At 56.8% G+C, this 24,636-nt stretch overlaps 6 protein-coding genes and 1 non-coding gene across 7 annotated transcripts; 6 read left to right on the forward strand and 1 right to left on the reverse strand.

Moving 5' to 3' along the window:
- Window positions 1–6,003: 6,003 nt before the first annotated feature.
- On the forward strand, window positions 6,004–7,962 carry PSEUBRA_006416 (Zinc finger, GATA-type; the record flags this gene model as incomplete). The annotated part of the gene is made up of 1 exon (XM_016439705.2): window positions 6,004–7,962. One exon carries the CDS (start codon window positions 6,004–6,006, stop codon window positions 7,960–7,962), a length of 1,959 nt encoding a protein of 652 aa, XP_016289645.2.
- A 189-nt stretch (window positions 7,963–8,151) lies between these two features.
- PSEUBRA_006542 lies at window positions 8,152–8,266 on the forward strand. The gene is made up of 2 exons: window positions 8,152–8,188; window positions 8,222–8,266. It is a non-coding gene; the product is annotated as a tRNA-Ser (tRNA).
- A 3,001-nt stretch (window positions 8,267–11,267) lies between these two features.
- On the forward strand, window positions 11,268–12,920 carry PSEUBRA_006417 (General substrate transporter; the record flags this gene model as incomplete). Its single annotated transcript, XM_016439679.1, has 1 exon — window positions 11,268–12,920. The coding sequence occupies one exon, from the start codon at window positions 11,268–11,270 to the stop codon at window positions 12,918–12,920; it is 1,653 nt and encodes a 550-aa protein (XP_016289646.1).
- A 480-nt stretch (window positions 12,921–13,400) lies between these two features.
- Window positions 13,401–14,771, reverse strand: PSEUBRA_006418 (Ribosomal protein L5; the record flags this gene model as incomplete). Its single annotated transcript, XM_016439729.1, has 2 exons — window positions 13,401–13,892; window positions 14,736–14,771. 2 exons carry the CDS (start codon window positions 14,769–14,771, stop codon window positions 13,401–13,403), a joined length of 528 nt encoding a protein of 175 aa, XP_016289647.1.
- Window positions 14,772–17,402: 2,631 nt separating this feature from the next.
- PSEUBRA_006419 (uncharacterized protein) lies at window positions 17,403–19,715 on the forward strand (the record flags this gene model as incomplete). The annotated part of the gene is made up of 1 exon (XM_059465778.1): window positions 17,403–19,715. One exon carries the CDS (start codon window positions 17,403–17,405, stop codon window positions 19,713–19,715), a length of 2,313 nt encoding a protein of 770 aa, XP_059320304.1.
- Window positions 19,716–20,564: 849 nt separating this feature from the next.
- PSEUBRA_006420 (Helicase, C-terminal) lies at window positions 20,565–22,574 on the forward strand (the record flags this gene model as incomplete). The annotated part of the gene is made up of 1 exon (XM_016439682.1): window positions 20,565–22,574. One exon carries the CDS (start codon window positions 20,565–20,567, stop codon window positions 22,572–22,574), a length of 2,010 nt encoding a protein of 669 aa, XP_016289649.1.
- A 992-nt stretch (window positions 22,575–23,566) lies between these two features.
- On the forward strand, window positions 23,567–24,259 carry PSEUBRA_006421 (Glutathione S-transferase, N-terminal; the record flags this gene model as incomplete). The annotated part of the gene is made up of 1 exon (XM_016439690.1): window positions 23,567–24,259. The coding sequence occupies one exon, from the start codon at window positions 23,567–23,569 to the stop codon at window positions 24,257–24,259; it is 693 nt and encodes a 230-aa protein (XP_016289650.1).
- Between the last annotated feature and the right edge of the window lie 377 nt (window positions 24,260–24,636).

Raw genomic sequence — 24,636 nt, forward strand, 5'->3', positions numbered from 1 at the left:
AGACAGCTCCAAGTAGCGTGCTGAGCACTTCAACGTGATGCTGGTTCGAGGGTTGATGGCGAGAACAACACCATGCCGCGACTCAGCTTTGTGACTTTTGGAAGATGTGGAGGAGGCTGCAAAAAAAGATCGACGGCAATAGGGAGCGGTCTAACAAAGATGAGAAATTCCGCCGTCAGAGGCAGCATCGACGCAGACCCCAGCCCCCTTGGAGAGAGCTTCGACCCCATGAAACACTCTTCCGCCCCAGTGTTGCTTGCTCGACCGAGCACAAGCGCTAAGGATTGAGACTTGACCCACGTTCCTTATCACGAGACAAGGTAGACGGATCAACGAGGGCCGACAAGACGGGTGTCGGCAGTCGGCAATGGTCAGCTTTTGAAAGCGAGTCGCGAGCTCGCCAGGACGGGGTCGCGGTACTGCCAAGCCTGCTATCTTGCTGTTGCCGACCACGCCGCTTTGCTGCAAGTCGCCGTACCTTTAGGGAAGCGATGCGATGCGACGCGGACAAGATCTGGCACCAGATCTTGCTGTCACGCCATCTCGAGGTGGACCGCGCGCAAGCTGCGAGTAGGATGCAGATGACAAAGCGATGGATAGACGAATGCAATCGCTTGAGATCTTCAAAAAGGCACACAGGAACAATAGAAACTCGCTTCGCCTGACTGGGTTCGACCCCCGCTCGCTTAGACACCGCGTAGCTCGAAATCAGCCAGATCGGGAGCAACACGATGCGCCCTCGGCGTTCCCGTCTGCGCTTCGGTAGCGAGCGTCCCTCGGATGGGAGGCATCGTCGTAACGCGCTCTCGCTTGGGTAAAAGCGTTTCGACATGACCTTTCAACAGGCTTTGACCGCTCCATGCGCATTACTACTGTTGGTCGCGAGCTCGCCGCTAGAAGGTGCTTGAGAATCGGGATGGGATCGCACGCTACTGATAGCAATTGCGATCCTTGCTTTCGACCGCAAAGCTTCGAGACCACGATGTTGTCCCCTGAAGTGACAGCCACTGCATTGGCAGAGGGTATCAAGTCGCCATGACGATGATGAGTCAGTGACAGAGCAACGTCGGCTCTTGATCGTGTACCAATTTCCTCCTTTTTTCCTTTTTTTCTTTTCTTTTTTTTTTCTACCTTCTCTTTTTCTTTCTTTTATTTTTCCCATTTTTCCTTCTTTCCCCCGAACGAGGTCGCCACCGGCCACGACCCGAATCGGCGACCACTCCACCGGGCAGGGCAGAAGGAGGCGCATCATCACATGGCTGGTCTCACAGAGCCACGTTCTGGAACGAAGTAGATCTGCCCTGCCAGCAAGGCCTAATATGATCGCCGTGCCTAGGCCGAGACCGTTGGCAAGATTAGCTCAACTGGCGGCCGATACCCTTGATATCCGGGGCTTGATCCGCGGAATTGAGCCCATGCCACGGCGATGCCATCCCGCCATAACAACAACGAAAACTATCCCCCACTGCCTGGAGCGTTTGGTCCAAGACGACGCATTGACGACGTTGCGAGCATGTCATCCGCGAAGCGAAGTCGTCTCAACGTGGCTGTGTTGTTTAGGGCGCCCCACCGCCATCACGTATCGCCAGTGGAATTATTACAAGCGAGATCGAGTCCCTGCATCTCGACGCCTCTTTGCTCGAGCATTTAGCAGGCGCAGAGAGCGGCGTTCAAGCGCCTTCCTCGGACCCTCGCTTATGGATCCGAAGGCCATAACAAGAAAAAGGGGCGGAGAGATCCAAATCGAGAAAAAGATGATTTTTCTTCATCATGTTTTTGATTAATAAAAAAAATCGAGGTTCGCCGTGTTCCAGAGGTTTGGCATGCTAGCACGCTCCCGGCTGTATCACAGTCGAGTCCGAGTCATCGTGTTGACAATCAGGAGTGGTGACGACTGCACACTACTGTAGCTCGATTGGGACGGGACTGCACGCCTTCCATTTTTCCGGCACTTTGCACAGCACCCGCTGCAGCTTCGCAGATGTGAAACAGGCGCGCGTGGGACTGGGTTCACGCATGCAAACTCTGCCCGGAAGCTCGGGGCAGTCTTGATCTTCGTTGTTGCAGATCGTGAGAACAACGGGACACAAAACCTGGAATCTGTGCAATTGCTTGCAGACCTTTGCAGTGAGAGTCGAACACGCCTTGTTGACATGTGATCTTGGCAATGCACCTCGGCTCTCTCGGCGATGCAAGATGAACATCCACAGCGATTGGCGGCGACGCTATTCCTACGACGCAGCCAATAGGGCCACGACGAGACAATGGGCGGTCCGTCTCGGTGAATTGAGCGGACCGGATGATGCGTGATGGAGCGGACACCGAATGGCTAGTGTGGGAGCCGCTTGATGATGCCCGGGCTGGCCGCATCAACAAGGATGCTCGGAAAATGACATGGGTGCGACTCAGTCGAGAGTCTAGGCGTCAAAGAGCTCTGCATTCGAAACTCGAAACTACGTTGGCGCTGACAATGCCTGATCACGAGCCTCAGGCTAACTTAGACTGCATCAGCTGCGAGCCGAGTTTGCTCTCGCGAGGCATCCGAGCCGCAGCGCAAGATCGGAAGTCTCAGAAGGAGTGTCATCACTCACAGCTTAGAGTCTGTCTGCAATTCAAGACGCACGTCGCCAAAATCAGCATCATGGAGGATCCCAGAGCTGGCCGACGATGCACAGCATGACGTTGATGTCTCGGAGCAGACCAAGATATAGATCGGGAACAGGAACCGAGAAAGCATGCCGAGCAATCAAGCATGAACAAAGAGGCGTCTTCGATGAGCCAGCTGTTACCACGGATCAGAGACGTCAATCCCTGGAAAGGCGGCGACGCCGCCCGACACCTTCCATGAAGGAATGAAATCCAATCTGCTCTCCGCAATCTTGCGAGCTCGGCAAGGGATAAGCGAGCAAGTCCAACAATGCCTTGGGTGGTGCCATCACAGTGGCGACAGGGCAGTGCAGACTAAGCGGGTCGGACCTCGCTTATGGATCTGCATAGGTGCGGCGTCTTTCGATTTTTCAATCTCTGCAGTAGCACATGCACTACTGTACGCCGAGATGGCTCGCTTAAGCTACGTTACGCGGCGATGGCACGGCAGCGAATGCGACCCACCACCCGACACGCCCAGCTGCCTAGGCGAGAAGCATGACGAGGCTCAAGAAGGGGCGCACTATCAACGTGCCGGAACCGATCCTCCTTGATGCAGGTATCTGGTGCCGCCATACCTCATCCGTCTTTCTAAGCAACAGCAGACATTCGTCTAGACTCCGGCACGGCTTCGGTCGATCAATTTCGTCGTGCAGGTGGGCAGAGTTCGAAAGCGTGGGAATTGCAAAGGGCAACAAACTTCATGCAAACAGGCATTCGTGTAATGAGAAGGACAACGTGAAGCGGCGATATGTCCGATCTGTTGCTTAGCACTGAGACAAGCGGGACCGAGGCCATGCTCAGCTTACATGACGCCTGCTTGCGATCATCAAAGCTGGAGGCCGAAACTCCGATAGCAGCCGACCAGGGCCCTGTAACCCTGCGTCCAAACAATGGCTCGGCGCGTGATTGTCGTCGGAAGTGGAAAAGAGGGAGAGGAACGAAGCGCCGGAGCTGGAATCGCAACGAGGTTGGACCGGGTCGGCGCTGGGTGTTGCATTCTATTGTTCCCACCCGAGAAAAGCGATCGACCCTGTTGTGCCGGGACGAGTGTCCCGCAAAACAAGATGCGAGAGAAGCAAACACAGAGTTGCTTTGCCCCGATCGAGGTCCGAGCGACCAAGCAAGCATGTTGTGGTAAATGTTGATAGCAGCTCATGAACCTGCTGTTTTGGCTCCCACGATCTCGTCGTCTGCTCTGCATAAGAATGGGTGACAATACCGGTGGGGTTCGCTTGAGCTCGAGCTTGGATTCATTTGGCATCAGATCCTTCTTCTCGGCCCCCTGATCGGCTCCCGCAGCGGATCAAGCACGCATGGATGCAGGCTGAAAGCTGCATGGGAAGCAGCAGCTTCTTATTACACGCAACCCAGGCGATGCTTGCACTCGAGTCAACTGCAATTATTGTGGCGATTTTAGCACTTGCACATGCATTTGGCCAAGTTGGCTGTCGTCCGCCATTGTCCCCACGACCAGTCCTAAGTCGCGCGAACCGAGATTGGAAGTGCATACTGCTGGTGCGTCAGTGAGATTGAGATCGAGTCTGTCCTGCTGATCATTCATCCCCCACTCCACTCTGATTCTATCTTGTGTCTGAGTGTGCTTGTCACAATGCGACCTCGGCCTTGATGATGTTGATGCTGTTTTTCATTGATGTTGGCCCAATTTAAAATTCGATGGGTTTTCATCAGAGGATAAAAAAATGCAAATTTATTTATTGATTTACTCATTAAGAAAATTAGCTCGAGGGTTTTGTTTGAGTCCCCGAAGCTTTGTGAATGAAGTCTGCCGTCTGTGTGCAATTGTTGTGTTTAGCTTTGCTCCGGTCTGATTGTTCACTCGTCCCGTTGGAGCAGGCTTGTCAACAACAAACATTTCCCAGCGCTGATTCCGACCCAAGTTTAATCTCGTTCGCTTGAAGCAATCGAACAAAAAGGCACAAGGCCCTGTGCGTCTGCGTGCGTGCGTTATTTAGCATGTGGACACCGACCCGGTTCCTCGTGCCGCTGCTTGTGCCCTGCATCTGTGCGCACAAACCGCTTCGGTTCGCTTGAATGCATGGGCAGAGGCGAGAAGGTCGAGCATCGCTTGCTCGACGAGTAGAGCCACTTTCAGAGGCAATTGTCTTTTGCTCCCCTCTCCGCCAGCAATCTCCATCATCCAGGGTCTCCGCCTGCCTGCTGACAACCGACGACGCCCATCCTTCCGCCTTGCCGTAGCAGCAGCAGAGTGCTTGCTGCCTGCCGCTTGCTTCACAGGGGGCAGATCCGGCTGGCCCGCGTTGATGTGTTGTTGTGCCCTTGCAGCAGGAACCGCAGACTTACCGAAGTTGCTCCTTTGCACCTATCGAGATTGCACTTGTTCCATCATCGACCTGGATGATCCTTGCCTTCCTTTCTCGACTCTGTTCTCTACCTTTCGTCCGCAACACATCCTCCTCATCCTCTCTGTCCCGCCTTCTCTCACCTTAACCCCACCGGCTGCTTTCTCTCATCAGCATCGAGATCTTGCCTCCGACATCTTCGGTCCTTACTTCGTTCAGCATCCATTTTGACCCGTTCCGTATCGACACACCACTACTCGCCGCTCCAGCTCGCTGCACAGTCAAGAGATTCTTCATTTGCGCCGTACCACCTCGTTCTCGTTGCAAGGACGACTCTACCGGCCATCGACACAGCTCGCCAACGCCGCTCGCTATCGGCAGTTTCCGTGTTCCTCCAGTGCAGCCGACAAAGTGGCTCAGCTCTTCGGTACTGCTTCCGGTCTTTGCTGACACACGATAGCAACGACCTTGTGACACTCCGACCGTCTCCGCACACCAACGCTCAGCTGTGCATGGCGAGCGCCTCGCCATTCCACTATATTCCACGACACAGTGGCACCCAGCTACTGGAAGCTCGGACTGCCCGAACTCCTGATACAGAGTCATCGGACTTCAATGGATGCAACTGGCGCGCAAGCTGACTCAAGCCCTTGAACCTGTTACGTATCTCGCCGTGTGGCTCACTCGTGCAAGCACATGATCATCGAGACGGACATTCCGCGCATACCTACCTCGGCGCCTCACAGCTGCCTTTGGCTGCACTCGGTCTGACACCCACAGCCAACAGCCATCTGCGAGCTCGTTGCTTTCTTCTTGCAGAGAACTCACTTGAAGCGGCACACCGGAACAGCCATTGACCAAGGCTATCTCGCACTGCGCTTGTTCGCAAGGCTCGTGTCGCCTCTATCCCAAATTCGACAAACTTCCAGCATCGCACAGCCGTTCGATTCATCGCTTCAGATGGCAAGCATCCCCTGCAAGTAGAGAGATCCACCCGCATCCCCGCCCGTGCCGCTCGGACGCTATCTCAGCCATGGATCGTCGTGCAGGGCAAGAGAGGGTGACCCTCCCTCCCCTCTCGTCACTCACATCTTCCATCGATCTCGAACGCAGGCGCGACCATCAAACCTTTCAAGAGCCCAACGCAGCTGCGCAAAATCGACCAGCCGATCCTCGTGGCCTCGCTATAGCCGAGCTCGACAACAGAGATGAGCGTTTTGGACATCATGACCGTCGTCCTTTTACAGATCTTCATCCTCATCCAACGAGAGACCCGCAACGAGTCTCGGCGGAGAACTCGTCTTCTCACGCTCCCTATACTGGCTTGCCATCCATCTCTACGCCCTCGTCTTCTCGTCATGACGTGCCAGGCCCCTCGAGAACACCCACCTTTCCCAAAGCTCCAGCGCGATCCGTCGTCGAGTCGAATCGACCTCGTGCCTACTCGTCACCGCACCGGCCTCACCCACAGTCCCTCGCACGAGGACCGTCTCTCTCCGTTGCCGCTGAACTTGATCAGCTCCTCGAAGGACTCTTGTACGTTCAAGACATCAATCGTCGCCTCGGACTCGCGGTCGGTGACCCTGCATCGCCGTCCATCTTCCATAGCCCTCGCGCTGCTGAGATGCTCAACGATAAGCTTCTTGACGAGCTGGATACCTTGTCGTTCTTCTCTCAGAGCCGCGCCGAGTCGGTTGCACAGCATCTCGGGCTTTTCACCTACCAGCCTCCCCGCACAGCCTCATCTCATTCAGGATCAACTCGAGGCATTGCGGACCGAGACAGCAGTTTCATCGCGCCACCCCTTCCTTCGGGACAGACTGATCACGCGCCCTGGCATCCCAAGCCGTCCCGACAGCACCAACATTGGGACGACCGGCGCCGTGCGGATCTCGACTATGCACACGACGCAGAGGCAATCGAGCATCCGCAATCCCAAAGACGTCTTAGCGGGGGCGCGCAGGACATCTCCTCGGCACCTTCCGAGCATGCCGGGCCATCATTTCGCGCTCCATCGAGAGCGATCTCTCTCGAGTATCCGCGGTCCTTGTCGCAACGTCAACACAGCGGTGCACCGGAGCGCGATGGGGCAGATGCGCCTCGTATTGACGCAGAATCGAGGCTTCCTTATGGTCAGGCAATGCAGTACCCCTATGGGCATGCAGGCATGCTTCCCACGTACCCCGCAGAAGGCCAACATCAGCAGCAGATGGACCTGTTGGATCGCAGACGCCTCGCCGGCAAAGGCATGAAGAGGGTCCGAAAGCGAAAGAACGAGCATCATCAGGAGTGTCTCGGGTGTCAAGCGAAAGAGACGCCAGAGTGGAGGAAAGGCCCCATGGGACCGCGAACGCTGTGCAATGCGTGCGGTCTCCTCTATGCCAAGCTCACCAAGCGCAAGCAGCAGGAGGCCGAAGCGGCTGCCAAGGCCAGCGGCAAGACGGCCGAAGAGATCGTTCGAGAACGTGAAGAGTCGCCAGGAGCCAAGCAAGCCAGCCTGGAAGCGCTTCGAGCCGAGCTCAACCTGGTCAATGGCCTGCGCAATCGATCCACTTCGTCCTCTGCGCCGCTCGGCGATGCCACCGTGTTCGAAGCTCCATCTTCGCGATTCCAAGACGAGGGATACTACGAGCCAGCTTCGAGTCGACCGTGGTCCGGTCGCTACCCTGACGATGCGCAGCCTTTTGCCCATCAGCCGCCTTCTCACCGCGCGGCGATGGATCCTAGCCGATCCACCTCGCTCGGTCAAGCCGATAACTTCCATGCCTTGTCTACCCGTCCGATGGAACCAAGTGCTGGTCCATCGGCCTCTCGGGCCCCTTTCCTGCCAATGGCTAACACGCGACCGTACACGGGAGGTGCAGCTGCCCCCTCGCTTCCCCTGCCACTCAATCCAGGTCGCCAACGGTCCAGCACGCTGCAGCCGCCAGCGACTCATGGATACGGCTCGTCCAGCTCCGAGGCACACCGTCGGCATCATCCCTATATGTAGTTGTACTTGTTGAAACCATGGACTTCATTTGTGAGGCATTGCAAGTTCGTCCATGCGGGACCGCGTTGTGAGGTCTGTGTGGGAGAGGAGGGTCCAGCAAATCACTCCCACTGCGGAGCCTCAGCCCTGATCCTCTTCAACAAAACAAAGAATATTTACGCAACTTGGCCCGCCCCAGCCAAGTATACTGGTGCTCTGCCCGAGTGGTTAAGGGGTTAGTCTTGAATTTGACATTCAATGGTCGTGTTCTACGCTGATTAACTAATGGTCTCTGGCCTCACAGGTTCGAATCCTGTGGGCACCGCATATTTTTTGCTTTCTCGTTTCGTTCACAGAGGCGAGAACATCCTTCTGACGAGATTTGAGACGAATCGAACGCGTCTTGATGGACCAGAAGGAGGTCTTCGAGGCCGGGTCGGAAGCGGTGGGCGCGCTTTTTGTAGACCCTTTTTCTAACCGGAATTTCATAGCACATGTCAAGCGATTCTCTGCGGCGTTCGACCCCACCACCTTGACTGTGCATGCTCCAGCACTCACATGGGAGAAAGCGTGCGAGTGCGATCGCCGTTGATCGCAGTCGTTGACACTCCAAAACAAGCTGCCACTTGTGAATGGGATGTAAAGTGACCACGGTGGATCAAAGGCGAATGTCTGACAGCAGTCGCTTCCGCCATCGTCGAAATTCGACCCTGTCGGATTTAGGCACCACGCTCCCTCACACGGGACAGTATGTCGCGGAGATTTCCGCAGGGTCGACGTGGGCGGGACTCAGCTGAGGTTAGTTGACCAGCGGTCGGCGACTCGCTTGAGGGACCACATTTCGCCGGCCAAGCTGCTGCACTGAAGGTCAGGTCGAATGGAGGGCCACCAATCAGGACGGAACTCTCCGCTGGGTTGTTTGCTCGCGCAGACATCAGAGATCAACCGGCGTCGTTGCTGCCTTGGATCTGGGCCCTTCGGGGGAACAATAGGCATAAGCAGTGTGGCTTGCAGGCGAGGAACTCTCCGAATGCCTGCTTGACCGGTCCGATTCAAGCTCAGAGGGTGCGTCGCCACGAGTGATGGCCTCCGAATGAATTCATGCGTTTGCGGAAAGGACCGGTGGGAGCCAATCAGACGATGCGAATGAGTCAATGTCTCTGCAAATGAAGCTTTACAGGCTCTACCGGCGAGTCTATGCACACTCTGCCAAAAGTCGGAGGCCAATTGCTCAAGCGTTGAAGCCTGAAAGTCGTATCCCTTGCAACTGACTGACGACCCTGAAGCTGCTACGTGCAACTGCAAGACGAATGGGAGCTCTCGCAAGAGAGCTGTCACAAAGAGACTTTTGCGAGACCACGCCTCTGTAAGCTGCTCTGAGTTCGAGTTCACGGTCACGAGCAGCCTGGATCAGGACAGGACTCATGTTACATGGGACGGAACGATCCGGTCTGACAAATCAGTTCGGTTCGGTGGCGAGCAGCGGTGCGGGCCAATGACAGCTTGTGGGGGATAGCGCCGTGCGCGGAGGACATTCGGGCGGCCAGTCTTAGCACTTTATGCACGCTCGGACGGGGAACTTAATTGACCGATGGGTGACAGCAACGGTTCGATTGGCCATAAATCCGACGCCGTCGAGCATCCGTCACAACTCAGCCCAACACTGTGGGAATGCCAGCGTACATCAACGTTCTAGATAGCTCGGATGTGTGCCAGCCGCATATGGATTGGATCCGGCTGACCGCAGCTGTTCCCTTCGCGCATCGATCAGAATGATGCCAAAGGTGCCAAAGGGAAGGGCTACGTCTAGTGTCCATCTTTCCTCGGAGCGCGGCATCGACTCTCGCGAGTCGCATCTAAAACGAATCGACTTTGCTGGATTGCGCACCGCTCTTCTGGCTGTTGCAGCCTTGTTGAGAAGCTCCCCCACTACGGGACGTTGATTGCAAGGTCCGCAAATGAAGGATCTCAAGAATATCCGCTGCGAGGGAACTGTTCGAGCATCAATTTCTGGCTCGCTCAATTTCTGCACGCGGTCCTTGAAAGGACACACGCGGGAAGCAGGTGACATTCATTCTCCGCAATGCTTGGCATTGCTGTCGAGCTCTGCGATTTCGCCCCTTCGGTTCTGGTTCGGTGTGGGCCGCAACTTTCGCCGGTCTCGCCTCTCGCTCAACGGCGGTATTTCCAATCGCTTCCCCCGCCAACCGCATGAACCGCATGTCGAGACCAAGCCGACCGCAGGAATCGGCTTTGCGCGCTCTCTGGTTCTGTGCCTCCTTGTCGCTGTTGCGTGGCCCTTGTCAGCACCTCGCGGGCACTTGCCTTGCCTGGCTCGCTTGCTTTCGACGTGGGGGACAGCGCTTCGCGGTCCGACCCGGTTGATCTTCCAGCCCCTTTGACGGCCCTTGTGCCTGTCCTGCCCTGCTTGTGGCTCCCACAGTAATACCACAGCTTCTGGCAGACCAAAGCCTTTCCATCTAATCGCCTAAAGGAAGCCCTCAGTGACTTCGTGCTTCACTGGTCTTCGACTTTCGACAGTACTGCTCTGCGCTGCATGGCTTTGGGAGGTGTGGGACGAGCTGAGGCAGTTCGATATCGACGCATTGCGTGTCAAGGACAGGACTCGACGGACGCGATCGTTTCACTTCGGAGTTATGCCCACTCCTATAAACGAATCGCTCGTTTCCGTTTCCGATCGGTGACCTTTCGACCCCGTACCGAGACATGCAAGTGGCTTCTTTGCCAAGACTTGGACACCTGCATCCGCTGCAACGCTTCTCTGCAGTAGATGCGCATCCCAGCATCTCATGCGGTTCCTGCGGAACTCAGGCAGTCGAACAGGACACATCTACTCGCCATGTTTGACAGACGGAGACAATCGACCTGTTCGGATCATTCCGTACGCACCCCAAATCTGGACGTTGGCTACAATTCGCCCAGTCAAACGATGGCCTCGTCCAGTGGCATCGACTGCGACCAATGAAGCAGCGCCTTTTGGAGTCGCTGGACTTGACCGAGGTTTCGAGACGTGCATCGCGGGGCTCCAGCTGCAGGAACGCAGACCAACCAGTGCCAGTGCCCTTCATGTCTGCAAAATTTGGCCCCAGTCACGACATGCGTTGAAGCGGGAAGCTCTGATACAGCGCACTTCGCCACGAGCTCCTCATCATGAGACTTGTGGGGCTCCGCCTGCGTCTTTGAGTGGTCAATGTCCCCATAGCGAAGGCATATATACTGGAAGGCTGATGAGAGCTGTCTCGACGACGTTTCCCAACGCAACCTCCTCCCTTTCCTCCCCAATAACAACATCTTCCTGCTCGAATATGTTGCTCTCCCATCTCCGTGACACACCCCGCGAAGCCCGAGGCTGGCGGCTCTGGTTCAGCGCCTGGGCTGTGGGTGCCCTTGGTATCTCGCGAGGTCTCGATGAAGGTATCATCTCGGGTGTCCTCAAGCAGCACAGCTTCATCAACACCTTTGGCTTTGACGACAACTCGCCGCAAGAGGCTACCATTGCTTCGCAGCTCCAGCTGGGCTCGGTTGCTGGCTCTGCGATTGCTTTCTTCCTCTGCGACCGTCTGGGCCGTCTGCGCACCTCGATGCTCGCCTGTCTTCTCTGGATCTTCGGCACTGCCATCTGGATGACCTCGGCTGGTGCTGATGGCTCTCACCAGCCCGGCAACTACCACCAGCTTCTCGCTGGTCGTTTCATCGCTGGTCTTGGTGTTGGTTTTACCCCCGTCGTCGCCCCCGTCTACCTTGCCGAGATCGCCCCCAAGGCGATCCGTGGTCTCTGTGTCTGCATCTTCAGTGGTTCCGTCTACATCGGAATTCTTCTTGGTTACTGGTCCAACTACGGCACTGCCGTCAACATGTCGGCCAACGACTCGAAGCAGTGGACGATCCCCGCTAGTATCAACTTTATCTTCGCCGGTCTGACCTTTGTTGCCTGCTGCTTCGCCAAGGAATCGCCTCGATGGCTCATCAAGCAGGGCCGCTACGAGGAGGGTCGCAAGGTGCTCAGCTACCTCCGCAACCTGGATGAGGACCACCCTTTCATCGTCAACGAGGTCGAGGTCATGGAGCAGCAGATCCACGCCGAGAAGCAGGCGCTCGAGGGCCTCAGCCTTCTGCAGGTCCTCAAGAAGCTCATCACCAACAAGAACAACCAGTACATTCTTTTCCTCGGTCTCGGTATCCAGGTCCTCGGTCAGCTCAGCGGTGGTGGTGTCTACACTGTGTTCGCTCCCAAGATCTTTGGTCTCCTCGGCGTTCCTGGTGGATACAAGACCAAGCTCTTCACCACGGGTGTCTTCGGTATTGTCAAGCTCGTCAGTTCGCTCGCTGCCGCCTTCTTCCTGGTCGACTTGCTTGGTCGTAAGACGGCTGTCACTATTGGTCTGTTGCTGCAGAGCATTTGCTCCCTCTACCTTGCTCTCTTCCTCAAGTTCACCGTCGGCGTTACCAAGGCCAACGAGACGCACTCGGACAAGTCGGCTGCCACCGGTGCCATCTTCTTCTTCTACCTCTCCGGTCTCGCTTGGGCCATCGGTGTCAACTCGGTGCAGTACCTCACGCAGACCGAGATGTTCGACATCACCGTCCGTGCGCTCGGTGTCGCCATCGTGTCGCTGGTTCACTTTGCCATGCAGTACGCTGCCACGCGAACGCTCAACCCCATGCTCAATGCGTGGGGCAACTTTGGCACCTTCCTCTTCTACGCCATGATTGCGCTCACCGGCTGCCTGTTCGTCTTCTTCTTCATGCCCGAGACCGCCGGCATGCAGCTCGAGGACATCCACAAGCTGTTCGAGAAGCCGTGGCACTCGATCGGCTGGACTCAGAACCGCCCCGTCAACAGGCAGAAGGCCACCTCCACCGACGTGCTCGCCGAGGAGGCCCAGATCGCCAACGACCTCTCGTACGACGACCAGCAGAAGAAGTCGCTCGACGACGCCGACGACAAGAAGCACTAGATTTTTAGCCCGAACAAGACTTGGTATGCGTATGGTTCCGAATGTCATCTCAGTTCTCAGCCCTCTTGTTGTTTGTGTGAAGCCTGTTTCCTCTGCTCGAAAAGCCCTTCGTTCCTCCTGTTGGTGCGCCCCTTCCTTGGGGGCAAGTTGAGGCATCTCGGCCAGACACTTCAACGTGAATTCGCGCAACGCGCCAAGGAGCACATGCGCTCGTTCCGACCGTGGCAGAACTGCACGTGCTGTCGCAGCGCGCCCCATGTGACTCATGCAGAGTGCAGTCGCACAAATCGGACTCGCAGCACAGTCCGCAAAGTGCGTGTAAACGAGAAGCTAAGCCCACGTGTGGGTGTCAGTTTTATGCTATTGCGAGTGGCGAATAACAGGGTGATGTTTTGTACAACAGATGTGTGTGATGTGTGTGATGCAGAGGCGGATAGGGCGGAAACGACGGAACGATGGTGATACGCTGGGCGAAAGCACTTAGCGCATGATGATACCGTCGAATCGCTGCTTGAACCAAGCGGCGGTCTCCTCCTTCTTGACACGGTGAGGGGCACCGACACGAGCAACACGCTGCTTGCGGCGGGCGACACGGGCACCGGCACGGGTCATGCAGACGAAGAAGTCCATACCGAAAATACCGATCGAGGGGTCGTACTTGATGCCCAAGTCGATGTGCTCGGTGACACCGAAACCGAAGTTGCCAGTGTCGGAGAAGTTGCGGCGACGGAGCTCGTACTCCTTGACCTTGAGACCACGCTCGATGATCTCCTCGGCCTTGGGGCCGCGGATGGTGACGTGGCAGGCGATCTTCTCGTTACGTCGGATACCGAAACCACGGAGGGTGTAGCGGGCCTTGCTGGTGACGGGGGTCTGACCGGTCAGCTGCTCGAGCACCTTGGTGGCACGGGTGAGCCTATCACCCGACTCGCCGACCGAGATGTTGATGACGAGCTTGTCGACCTTGAGCTCCTGTGGGAGATGAACGGGTGAAGGAGGGAATGCAGTCAGTATGGATGTTCCACTCTGTGGGGTACGATACGCTCGCTGTCTGCAGTCCGGCCGCTCCTCTGTATCTGTGCTGATTGGCTGTGCTGTGGTGCGCTGTCGTGGTGTTGTATCTTTGCTCTGGCTGGCGTGCTGGCGTGTTGTGTGTGACCAGTCATGTCATTGCAGAGGGTCGCAGTGAGAAAGGAAGTTGGCGTATGTCGGTGTGAGCGGTATGTCTAGCCTTTTTTGGTCAACATTGCGCCTTCTAATTGCACATCATCAGATCCGAGCTTCGAGCACTGCGAATCGTGCAATCGTCAGTGCTGTAAAGTCCAATGGCTCCATGCTGTGCGCATCCGATCGAGGCCGCGACACCCTTGCTCCCTTCACGACGTCTAGGTCATATTGCCTCCGCCGACTCCAGCAAGTCCACACCTTCGTTTCCCTCGACTAATTGCCATCTGCCTTGTCCAATGTCCACAAGCTCCACATAGAACCGTCGATTGTCGAGCGAAAGGTGGGCAAACATGTCTCTGCAGATGGCTAGCGTGTCCAGCCGGTGAAATGGCCGGAAATCGTCCTACGCTCTTGTCGAAAGTCGCAAATGCTGATTTACAAGCTGACGTGCAGATGCTTCTGTCGATGCTGATGAGTGAAAGTGATGACCGAATGATCCCATGATCGGGGAGATGGCTAGTGCGCGCGGACGTTGATGAGGTGGCCGTAGGTCGTTTGCAGCTGGAATCAAAGAGACGGCGCGGGACTGCAGACATGGCGATGCGATCTGTCGGTGTGGGTGGAGCATCATTGCGATGCGATACAAACCTTCATAGGGTTGATTGCCTTGCTGGATTCCGCCATCTTGAATACTGAATAGGGTGATGATCTTGGTGGATGATCGTGACGAAGAGGGTAAAGCCTGGTGACATTCGAGGTTGGGCACTCGCACTCGGTCAGTGGTTCAAAGAAGCTTCGCAGTGCTGAGCCAGTGAGCCGGCGTTCGAGGACTCGGACGACTGGTCTGGCGGGGCGCTGCTCGCCCCGCTAATATTCAAAGCTCGGCCGAGGCTCCTGACCAGGCACGTGATGCCAGTCATTGATATAAGATTCCGAGGGTCTAACAATTGTATATTACGACCCTGGCCCGAACAAGATCTCCGATTGAATTTCGATGCAGTGTCGATCAGGTCTTCAAGCTCTAACACCTTAACACGATTCATGTCCACCTTTCTCGCCCAGTTTCTTCTTGCCGCACTCCTTGCCGCACGCTCGACCTAGCACCATCGAGATTCATCCGATAGTCGCCAGCACAGAGCACGCATGGGACTACGAATACGGACCAGCTTTGAGCGGATCGAGACGTGAGACAAGCGGGCAAGGGCCTCCGCCTTGAGACGGTTGCGGGGCGTTTGGATGGAGTTGAGTTGGAAATTGGTAAGCGCGACAGCCGCTTGAGTCTGCTAGAAACCAGCAAGCGCTAGGCATGCCAAAAGGGCTAGGGGTTTAGGGCAACGGAAGGCAGTCAAGCGAGAGCAGCCCTCAGCCCAGATGTGGAACCCAAGTGAATGGTCAGTCAGCAAGGCAAAGCCGAGGTCATCGTCGCTGTTGGTGTTGCGCATCGTCGATATTCAGGCACGCCTGCACATCCTCTAAATCAGCAACATGCTGCCCCGCGTAGCTTTCGACTAATGGCAGCCAGCCTTACAGAGGGAGAAACGTTTGCCTGATGCAATTAGCCAAGCAGCAAACAGCTCTCGAAGCCGGGGCTGCAGGGCCGGGACGCACATCGAAGTTCGGGAACTGCCCGTCGCTGCGCGAGAAAGGCATGAGAGAATCCGGGCAAGGACCAAGCTCTAATTTGCAGAGCGACGATCGACGTCGACAGGCGGTGGGGGCTAAGAAGCAGCGCATGCATCGAAGCAACTGCCTCGAACCGCGAAGGATGGCTGGGCGCATCGCTGCTTACGGCTGAGCCTTTTTTGGCGCCTGCACGCCGCTCAAAATCCATTTTGGCGATAACGGTCTTGACGGCTTCGGCTTTGATCCTCGATCCTCGATTCAGCATCCATTGAGCCTCGTCCTATCTCTTGCTCCGAGTGATAGCGAGCGATAACAGCTGGCCTATCACCAGCGATGTTGTCAAACAGAAAAGCACTCCGAGTGATATGGCTGTTTCCACGCTACAGGCAGTTGAAGTGTGGTTAGCACACCCCTTCTCGCTCTGCCGTGTAAGAGTGTGTTGGACGCAGCACGCAAGCGGCAAGCTGAAATCGTGTTGGGCATGCTGGGGAGCGAACACCATGTCTCAATGGCTCGAGACCAGTGTGGTTCCACTGGGCGGACTTGTGACCTGGCGCGAGGGTTTCGGCAGCTCGATTCGGCTTTCAGTCAAATCGAAACTGTGACGGCACAGCAGGCCTGTTGCTCTAGCCGGTTCACTGCATCTCAGCACTCTCGATCGACCAGACTGAAGAATTAAATTATCAAAAATAATCAATTTGCTGTGAATGCAGCACAGCGGCGCTCTAAGCATTCCCCGTTGGTTTCTCCACACAAAAAATGCTGCAGCAGAGCCTACCAAAAATCCAGAGAAGCCCACCAAAATAACACGGCAGACGCCTGCTGCAACCCCTGTTATCGGCTGACTGCATCTCGACCATCGAGGCCACTTATCTCTCCTTGCTCACACAGACTGTGCAAGGATAGCGAAAGGGAGACGCTTGCATGAAGAGAAGAGGAACAATGAACGAGGAAAGAGCGGCAAACGTAGAGGCGTGATTCCAGAAGAGCGGACAAAAGCCAAGAAGAGAGAGAGAGGACATCATCGTTTGGGACACTGCATGGTCAGCTGCTGCTGCTCTTGCTCATGTTGCTTGTCTAGCTGTGCACCGCACGTAAGGCAGTGTCAATCCATCGTCACCGTTTGCGAGCTCGTAAAGTCAACACCTCACGAGACCTCTTCCACTACCACACTCGCTACGGCTCACACACACCCTGAGTCCTTGTGCCTCTCGCTTCGCTAGCAAGTGCTCCACCCTCTTGCCCAGCCGCCGTCGATTTTTTGGTTGAGCAAGCTCCATCTTGACACTCAGGAACGACGTTCTCATCTCGCCTGTCCAACCATCCTTCGCAACACTCACGTCACTACCCTCATCATCCCTCTCGCTTTCCCTCTCTTCGTCTTGGCAACCACTGCGCCTTGCGTCCTTCCTTCCGAGCGACCTTGACCTTTGCCCCGTACGCTAATCGACCTTGTCGCTCCAACACACCAACACCGTCTTGGCTGCTATGCATACGATATCGTAGCACTCGCTTTCGAGCTTCAACTACCTCTGCACCTCTACCCTCCCTCAAGGACAACTTGCTTCATCACATTCTCGTCCCACATCAGCATCTACAGCTGATATCATGTCGAACGGCCTCTATACATCGCATTAGACCCGTGCTCCACCTCATCTCGGTCCACCGACTCCACACTCTCGCCTGGCCACCATGTCACATATTGTCGAATCACGCTCCGAGGCTGCGCTCGGCACGTCCACCGCTGGATCCGACGACGCTGCCGCCTCTAGCAGCGCGATAGAACCTCCTGATAGTCTCCAATCCATATCAACAGGTTTGCGCAGCCTCAACATCTCCAACGTCAACTCCACTTTCCAATCATCAGCTTCCAGCACAGCCGACGCCTCCCAACCCAGACTGGGCTCATCCTATCCCCTATCTGCCTCCGCGTCCAAACTCACGGACCGCAACACGCACAATCTCTCGCACTCGCACGCCCCTGCCGCCGGCCCTTCGACCAGCCCCGCCCACCGCTATGGCCGACACTTCAGCATGTCCAACTCCAGCTCTGTGGAATCGCAGCTCAACTACGACAGCTACCTCGGCGTACCTGCCAGTCCCAGCATGAGCGAGGGCCTCACAGACAGTCCCGGCAGTGTCTCGAGCATGAGCAGCTTCCGACGTGGCGACCTTGCCGACATCGAAGACCTCGACCTCGAACCGGAACTCGAGACCGTCAGCGAATGCGACGAAGAGTCGAGCAGTCTCTGCTCCCTCGACGTCGGCTTTGATCTCGACTCGGACTCGGAACGCGCTAGCTCTCACGGCGGCGACCATGAGCATTTGTCAGCAAGCGTCTATGCTCTGGGTCTGTCGTCGTCATCGTCCTCTCACGCCTCTCGTCACGCCCCTCACAAACCTGCATCCCAGGGTACAGCAGCGTCCGATTACGCTCGCCGAAAGCGCAGCGAATGGCTGCTCAACAACTATGCCAACAAGATCGCCGCTCGCCGTCCTCGTCGCATCAAGAAGGGGCGCATCTCCGAGATTGTCGAGGAAGGAGGCGAAGCCATCAACACCACCGTCATGCCCAAGGCGCCCTGCTCCTATGGTACTTCCGACTGGTCGTGCGAGGTTTCGGGTCCGCCTCTCGCTCCTCCACGAAGTATCAGCCCTTCGGACACCGTGCCCGCCATCTCGTCGCCGCTTTGCTCCTGCGTCAATGTGGAAGCCTCTTCCGGTGCACCCACTACCGGCCTCGAGGAGAGTGTCGAGACCATCAAAGCGGACGAGTCTGCGGCCAAGGTGACACCTCTCGTCTCAGAGAAGGGGCTCGTCGATGGTAGTGCGGCATCGCAGTCGGAGGCGCCCAAGGCGGAAGCAACCCCTAGCCTTGAAGCACAAACCTCGCCTCCTCGCCTTTCGAGATCTACGAGCCGACGCAACTCGTCGCCGGTCAGGCTGCGTCCCTGCTTCCGTCGACAGTCTTCGCATCAATCGACGGCCTCGACGCGAGATTCGTCCTGCGAGCGCGATCCTCCTCGCGGTCGATCCGTCCGCTTTAGCACCCGACCTCCGCAGGAATTGCGCACTCATAGCCCTGTCGAGTACGATCGCAAGAGCTGTGCCGTCATCAATCGTCTCAGTCCTGCCGATGTCGAGGAGCTGAGGACCATGAAGATGGAGATGGGTCTCTTGGAAGCGAGGTGGGCAGCCGTAGCCGCGTGCAAACCCAAGAAGGTCGAAGGCACGGAGGGCACCACCAAGAAGCCCGAAAACTACAGTGCCTACAACGCCGGCGTCGCTGCGATCAACGCTTCTCGGGAGCGTCCCCCAGCTTGCGGCGCAGAATCCGATTCGACATTGGGTCCTGGGTCCATGACGACGCCTGCCGCACGATTGCGCCAGCAGAAGGAACGCGAGCGTGAACAGGAGCGTGAGCGCAATCTGCCTCTTTACATGCGCGATCGTCCGGGCATGGCGTCGACCCAGACCGAGCCTCTCTCTTCGGAAGCCATGTCGATACGAAGCAAGTTTGGATATGCGCCCCCACCGCCGCTTCCCGGACTGCCAGCTGCCCGCGCCCCTTCGGCCTCGCCAAGTCGCTCCACTTCGGTTCCGCCCAAGAATCGATCCCCACTGGTAGACGGACGTTCACCTCGGCGTCTCAGCTGTCAATCGATACCCAGCTCTGGCATGCCCGCACCCGGTCCAGCAGAGATTCCGGTACTCACGCAGACCAGCCCTTCGCCGCCGTCTTCGCCTCGATCGAGGTCGAATAAGAACGCTCCTTCTGCCTTTGGATCGCCGGAACGCGGCAGGTCATCCCTGTGCGCCGCTCCGCCGCTACCCTCGCCCTGGTCGAGCGGCGCGAGCTCGGCGGCGTCGTCGATCTACTCGAGCACTTACTTCCCCAGCGCCGCAGCTTCAGCACCCTGCGTAAGCTACCCGGGCAGCAACGGCTACGATAGCCCTGCCTCGGAGTTCTACGAGAGCGGCAGCGAGTACGATATGGTTTGCTAGTCGCGCCATCGCTTACGATGCCAGTCACTCTCCTCACCATCCCACCTCACTCGGACTTTTTAGACCTGTTTCCCCTTTCCTTTTCCGCCTTCCCCCTTCTCGTCTAGTCTTTTCCTTGCATCTTTGTTCTCTCGTCGCTTACTCTTCAGCGACGTTGTCACCGTTTCTTCGCATTTGTTCTCTCCGTTCTGTTCGGACCGTCCTTGTCGATATCCCTTCGCGTCCCTTGTACAGTATCGCATCTTTCATCATTGTCACCTTTGATTGCTCCGGCCTGGCATCAACTTCGAACACGCGTCGCGTAAATGAGAAAGTCCTGTGTCTTGATGTGTGTTGTTGCTCTCTTCCTCTCTGCCTTTCTCACGCGCCTTAAAGTGATGTCAAATGAAGTGTCTCGATCCGGACCCACATACAGATTCGAAAGGCGTGTGAATACAAACTTTTGAATTGACAAATTCGAACTTCAGTCGGCCCCTACGACGGCGTCAGAGCAGAGGACAGGGGGCGAGTTCATCGCTGAGACCCCCTTCTGGTCGATAAAATTCTCATTTCTCAGCTCGGCAACCTCACGCCTGTCTTGTTCTTCTTCGCTCGAGTCGACAAAAATTTGCGCCACTCAGCGTGGCTTCAGTTCAGTCTCTGACAAACGCCGATTTTTGGAATGACACTCAGCAGCACAGAGGGAGCAAACAATCGATGGCAGCCGACTTAGCCAACTACTGCTGAGCGAGTGGCACAGCAACTTTTTTCGACTCAGCCCGCTCAACGCGAACAAAGGCAAAGGCCAAAGGTCAAAGTCATTGCCATCGCCGCCATCCCTCCTTCCCTCTTCCCCACATCATCCCCAACATGACTTACGAAAACAACACACAGCAGAACGGTGCTGGCACCAACGACATCGAGTCGAAGTTCGCCAACATGTCCGTTCAGAACGGCGGCGCCGCTGGCGGTGCGCCTCGAAAGGCCTATGTCCCACCCCACATGCGCGGCCAGCAGCAGAGCAACGCTTCGCTCAACTCGTCTGCCGCCTCATTCAGCCCTCGCGCCCCCGCCGCTTTCAACAGCAACAGCAACGGTAACGGTCACGCTGCTCCCGCTGCTCCTGCCGCGTTCAGCAGCTTCAACCGCGGCGCTCCTCGCGGTGGCGCTGGTGGATGGGACACCCCGTCCTCCGGTGGCTACGGTGGTGCTCGCAGCAACGGCGGTGGATACGGCGCCGGACCTCGCAGTGACGGAACTGGTCAGTGGAAGGACGGCAAGCACGTTCCTGGTGCTCCCAACGCGCGTCTCCAGAAGGAGCTCTTCGGTGAGGAGGGCGACGGTCTGCACCAGAGCATGGGTATCAACTTCGACAAGTACGGTGACATTCCCGTCGAGGCCAGTGGTCGCGACGTTCCCGAGCCCGTGCTCACCTTCACCTCGCCTCCCATCGACGCCCACCTGCTCGAGAACATCAAGCTCGCCCGTTACACTAACCCCACTCCCGTTCAGAAGTACTCGATTCCCATCGTCGAGCTCGGACGTGATTTGATGGGTTGTGCCCAGACCGGTTCCGGTAAGACGGGTGGTTTCCTCTTCCCCATCCTCTCGGCTCTCTTCACCCATGGCCCTCCCCCTCCCCCCACCGAGATGGCCCAGGGCGGCTACGGCCGCAGGAAGGCGTTCCCCAGCACTCTCATTCTTGCTCCTACTCGTGAGCTTGTTTCGCAGATCTACGACGAGGCTCGCAAGTTCACCTACCGATCCTGGGTCAAGCCTGCCGTCGTCTACGGTGGTGCCGACATTGGCACGCAGCTTCGTCAGATCGAGCGTGGCTGCGACTTGCTCGCTGCCACTCCGGGTCGTCTCGTTGATCTGATGGAGCGTGGCCGCATCAGCCTCAGCAACGTTCGCTTCCTTGTTCTCGACGAGGCCGATCGCATGCTTGACATGGGTTTCGAGCCCCAAATTCGTCGCATCGTCGAGGGTGAGGACATGCCCGGTGTCATGGACCGCCAGACGCTCATGTTCTCGGCCACCTTCCCCCGCGACATTCAGCTGCTCGCCAAGGACTTCCTCAAGGAGTACGTCTTCCTTTCGGTCGGTCGTGTCGGTTCCACCTCCGAAAACATCACGCAGAAGATTGAGTACGTCGAAGACGATGACAAGCGATCGGTGCTTCTCGACGTCCTGGCTTCGATGCCCACTGGCGGTCTCACCCTCATCTTCGTCGAGACCAAGCGCATGGCCGACATGCTCAGCGATTTCCTCCTCCGCTCCAACATCGGCGCCACCTCCATTCACGGTGACCGTACTCAGCGTGAGCGTGAGCGTGCCCTCGAGCTCTTCCGAACGGGTCAGACTCCCATCATGGTGGCTACCGCCGTCGCCGCTCGTGGTCTCGATATCCCCAACGTCACGCACGTCGTCAACTACGACCTCCCCTCGGACGTCGACGACTACGTCCACCGCATCGGTCGTACCGGTCGTGCCGGTAACACGGGTCACGCCACCGCCTTCTTCAACCGAGGCAACAAGAACATCGTGCGTGACCTTCTCGAGTTGCTCAAGGAGGCCAACCAGGAGATCCCCTCGTGGCTCGAGGCTGTTGCCCGCGAGAGCATGTTCGGCGGCGGAGGCGGAGGCGGTCGCGGTGGTCGCGGCCGTGGCCGTGGTCGTGGCGGCGCCTCTTCGTTCGGCAGCCGTGACGCTCGTACCATGAACGGTCCCTCGTCGGGCGGCGGACGTGGTTTCGGCGGCGGCTTCGGTGGCGGCATGGGCGGTGGCTACGGCGGAAGTATGGGCGGCGCGGCTGCTTACGGTGGGCCTCCCCCTGCTTCCAACGGTGGCAACTACGGCGGCAACTCGTCGTGGTGGTAATCTCGCCACGTCCTCATTCTGGCACCCTGTTCCCGTTCTCGTCTCCGGCCGGTTGACCCGTTCCTCTTTGGCCTCTCTCCACGCACGATAACTTCGTCTTCTTCCTCAAAAGCATAGCGGACAATTTCTCTCGTCTTGGCTTTCACTTCTTTTTCCCGGACGTGTGCGGCGAGTCCTCGTCGCACCGTTTCGGACCCTTCTCCAACAAGCTTTCTGCATGGTCGACTCTCACGAGTGGTACTCGACTGGTTCCGTTAATCCACCCAACCTGCATCCACCTTCGCATCACTTATAGAGAGTCATCAAGTTTCCAACATCAAGATACCATGCATCAAGCAACCCATTTTTTCCTCGCAACGTAGCACAACCCTATCCGCAGACTTTTCGCATCGCACGCTGGCCGATGCGGCACATTCAAGCTATCACTTTTTGTCCTGGTCTGCCCTTCTCATAGGATCGTTCTACTACACTCGGCTTGAGTCGACGTCTCCGACGCAAAACCCAAAAGCATCACGACCTGTCTTCGACTCTGGTCCCTCATATACCCCTTCACAACATTCGTCAAATTGTCTGCTTGACTTCGTTCACGGTCTCGATCATCGATCGATCGATACGGTGACATCCTCCTGCATCGTGTGTACTTGTAGCGGCCATTCATCTTTCAATCATGTAGATATTTCTTCAATCGCATCCTTGTCTCACATCGTGTCTTTGATTGTGACAGCTGTGCGTGCTCTGGCGTCTGCCGGATCTGCTCTGAAACGTGTGTTCACCTGGCGATGGTGTTGAGTCGACTGCTGGAAGGAGAGGCGGAAACCTAACAGAGTGCATCTTCGCGTCGGCCTCCACGCTCGCACAGGCGCCTCGTTTCAAAAAAGGGCTGTCCGGCTATCAAGCCTTCCGGTTGAAATGTGCCGTCCTACGTTCTCGCTCTCATCTCAACGACGAATCGACTGCATCGCCGACTTCAGTATCGTCGCTCATCCGCAGACATGGCCATCATCGTTCATCATCTCAACGACTCGCGCAGTCAGCGCATTCTGTGGTTGCTCGAGGAGATGGGCATCGACTACGAAATCAAGCACTACGCTCGAACTGCCAAAGGCACGGCACCACCGGAGCTGCTCGAAGTTCATCCCACCGGCAAGTCTCCTCTGATCACGGATACCAAGAACGGCAAGGTCGTTGCAGAGTCAGGCGCCATCGTCGACTATCTCATTCGCCATTACGGAGAAGGCCGTTTCGTACCTACCGACACCGAGCGTATCGACGACGATGTCTTCTGGAACCACTTCGCCGAAGGATCTTTGATGCCTACGCTCGTCATGAAGCTTGTCTTCAGCATGGTCCCGCCTCAGATGCCCTTCTTCGTTCGACCTATCGGCAACATCATCGTCAGCAACGTCAACTCGCTCTTTCTCGACCCCGATCTCAAGCGCAAGTCGGACTTCATCGCCGACGAGCTGGTCAAGAAGTGTGACGGCGGCAATGCTTGGTTCGCAGGCGGCGACAAGGATGGCAACCCCACCGCCGCCGACTTCCAGATGGCTTTCCCCCTCGAAGCCGCCATGTCGGGTCGCATCTCGAATCTCCCCGCCGCGATCAAGACGTACGTCGAGAAGGTGCACGCTCGTCCTGCTTTCAAGCGTGGCCTCGAGAAGGGCGGTCCTTACAAGTACGCTTGACACTCTTGACGCTCTTTGTTTTTCGCTCTGCGTCTCGCCACGATGCTCGAGCTCGGTGCTCTCGATGCAATCCCTGCGCAGTTCCGGTCCGCTTCAATATGAGTCTTGATCGCAGTGACCGACCACACTAGGTGCTTAGCTTTCTTTTCATCTTCGTAATCTGTATTGTCAAGCAGATCATGTCGCGATGGTGCATGTCTGGATCCACGGAACCCGCAGGGCCCGGTTGCAGATGACCATGGGATCAGCAATGCGCATCAACATTGTTCTGTGTTCAAGCTCTGGGTTTAGGGTTAGGGTTAGGGTTAGGGTTAGGGTTAGGGTTAGGGTTAGGGTTAGGGTTAGGGTTAGGGTTAGGGTTAGGGTTAGGGTTAGGG

This window comes from Kalmanozyma brasiliensis (genome assembly GCF_000497045.1).
Source record: "Kalmanozyma brasiliensis GHG001 unplaced genomic scaffold PSEUBRA_SCAF9, whole genome shotgun sequence".
In the NCBI taxonomy this organism is placed as follows: domain Eukaryota; kingdom Fungi; phylum Basidiomycota; class Ustilaginomycetes; order Ustilaginales; genus Kalmanozyma; species Kalmanozyma brasiliensis.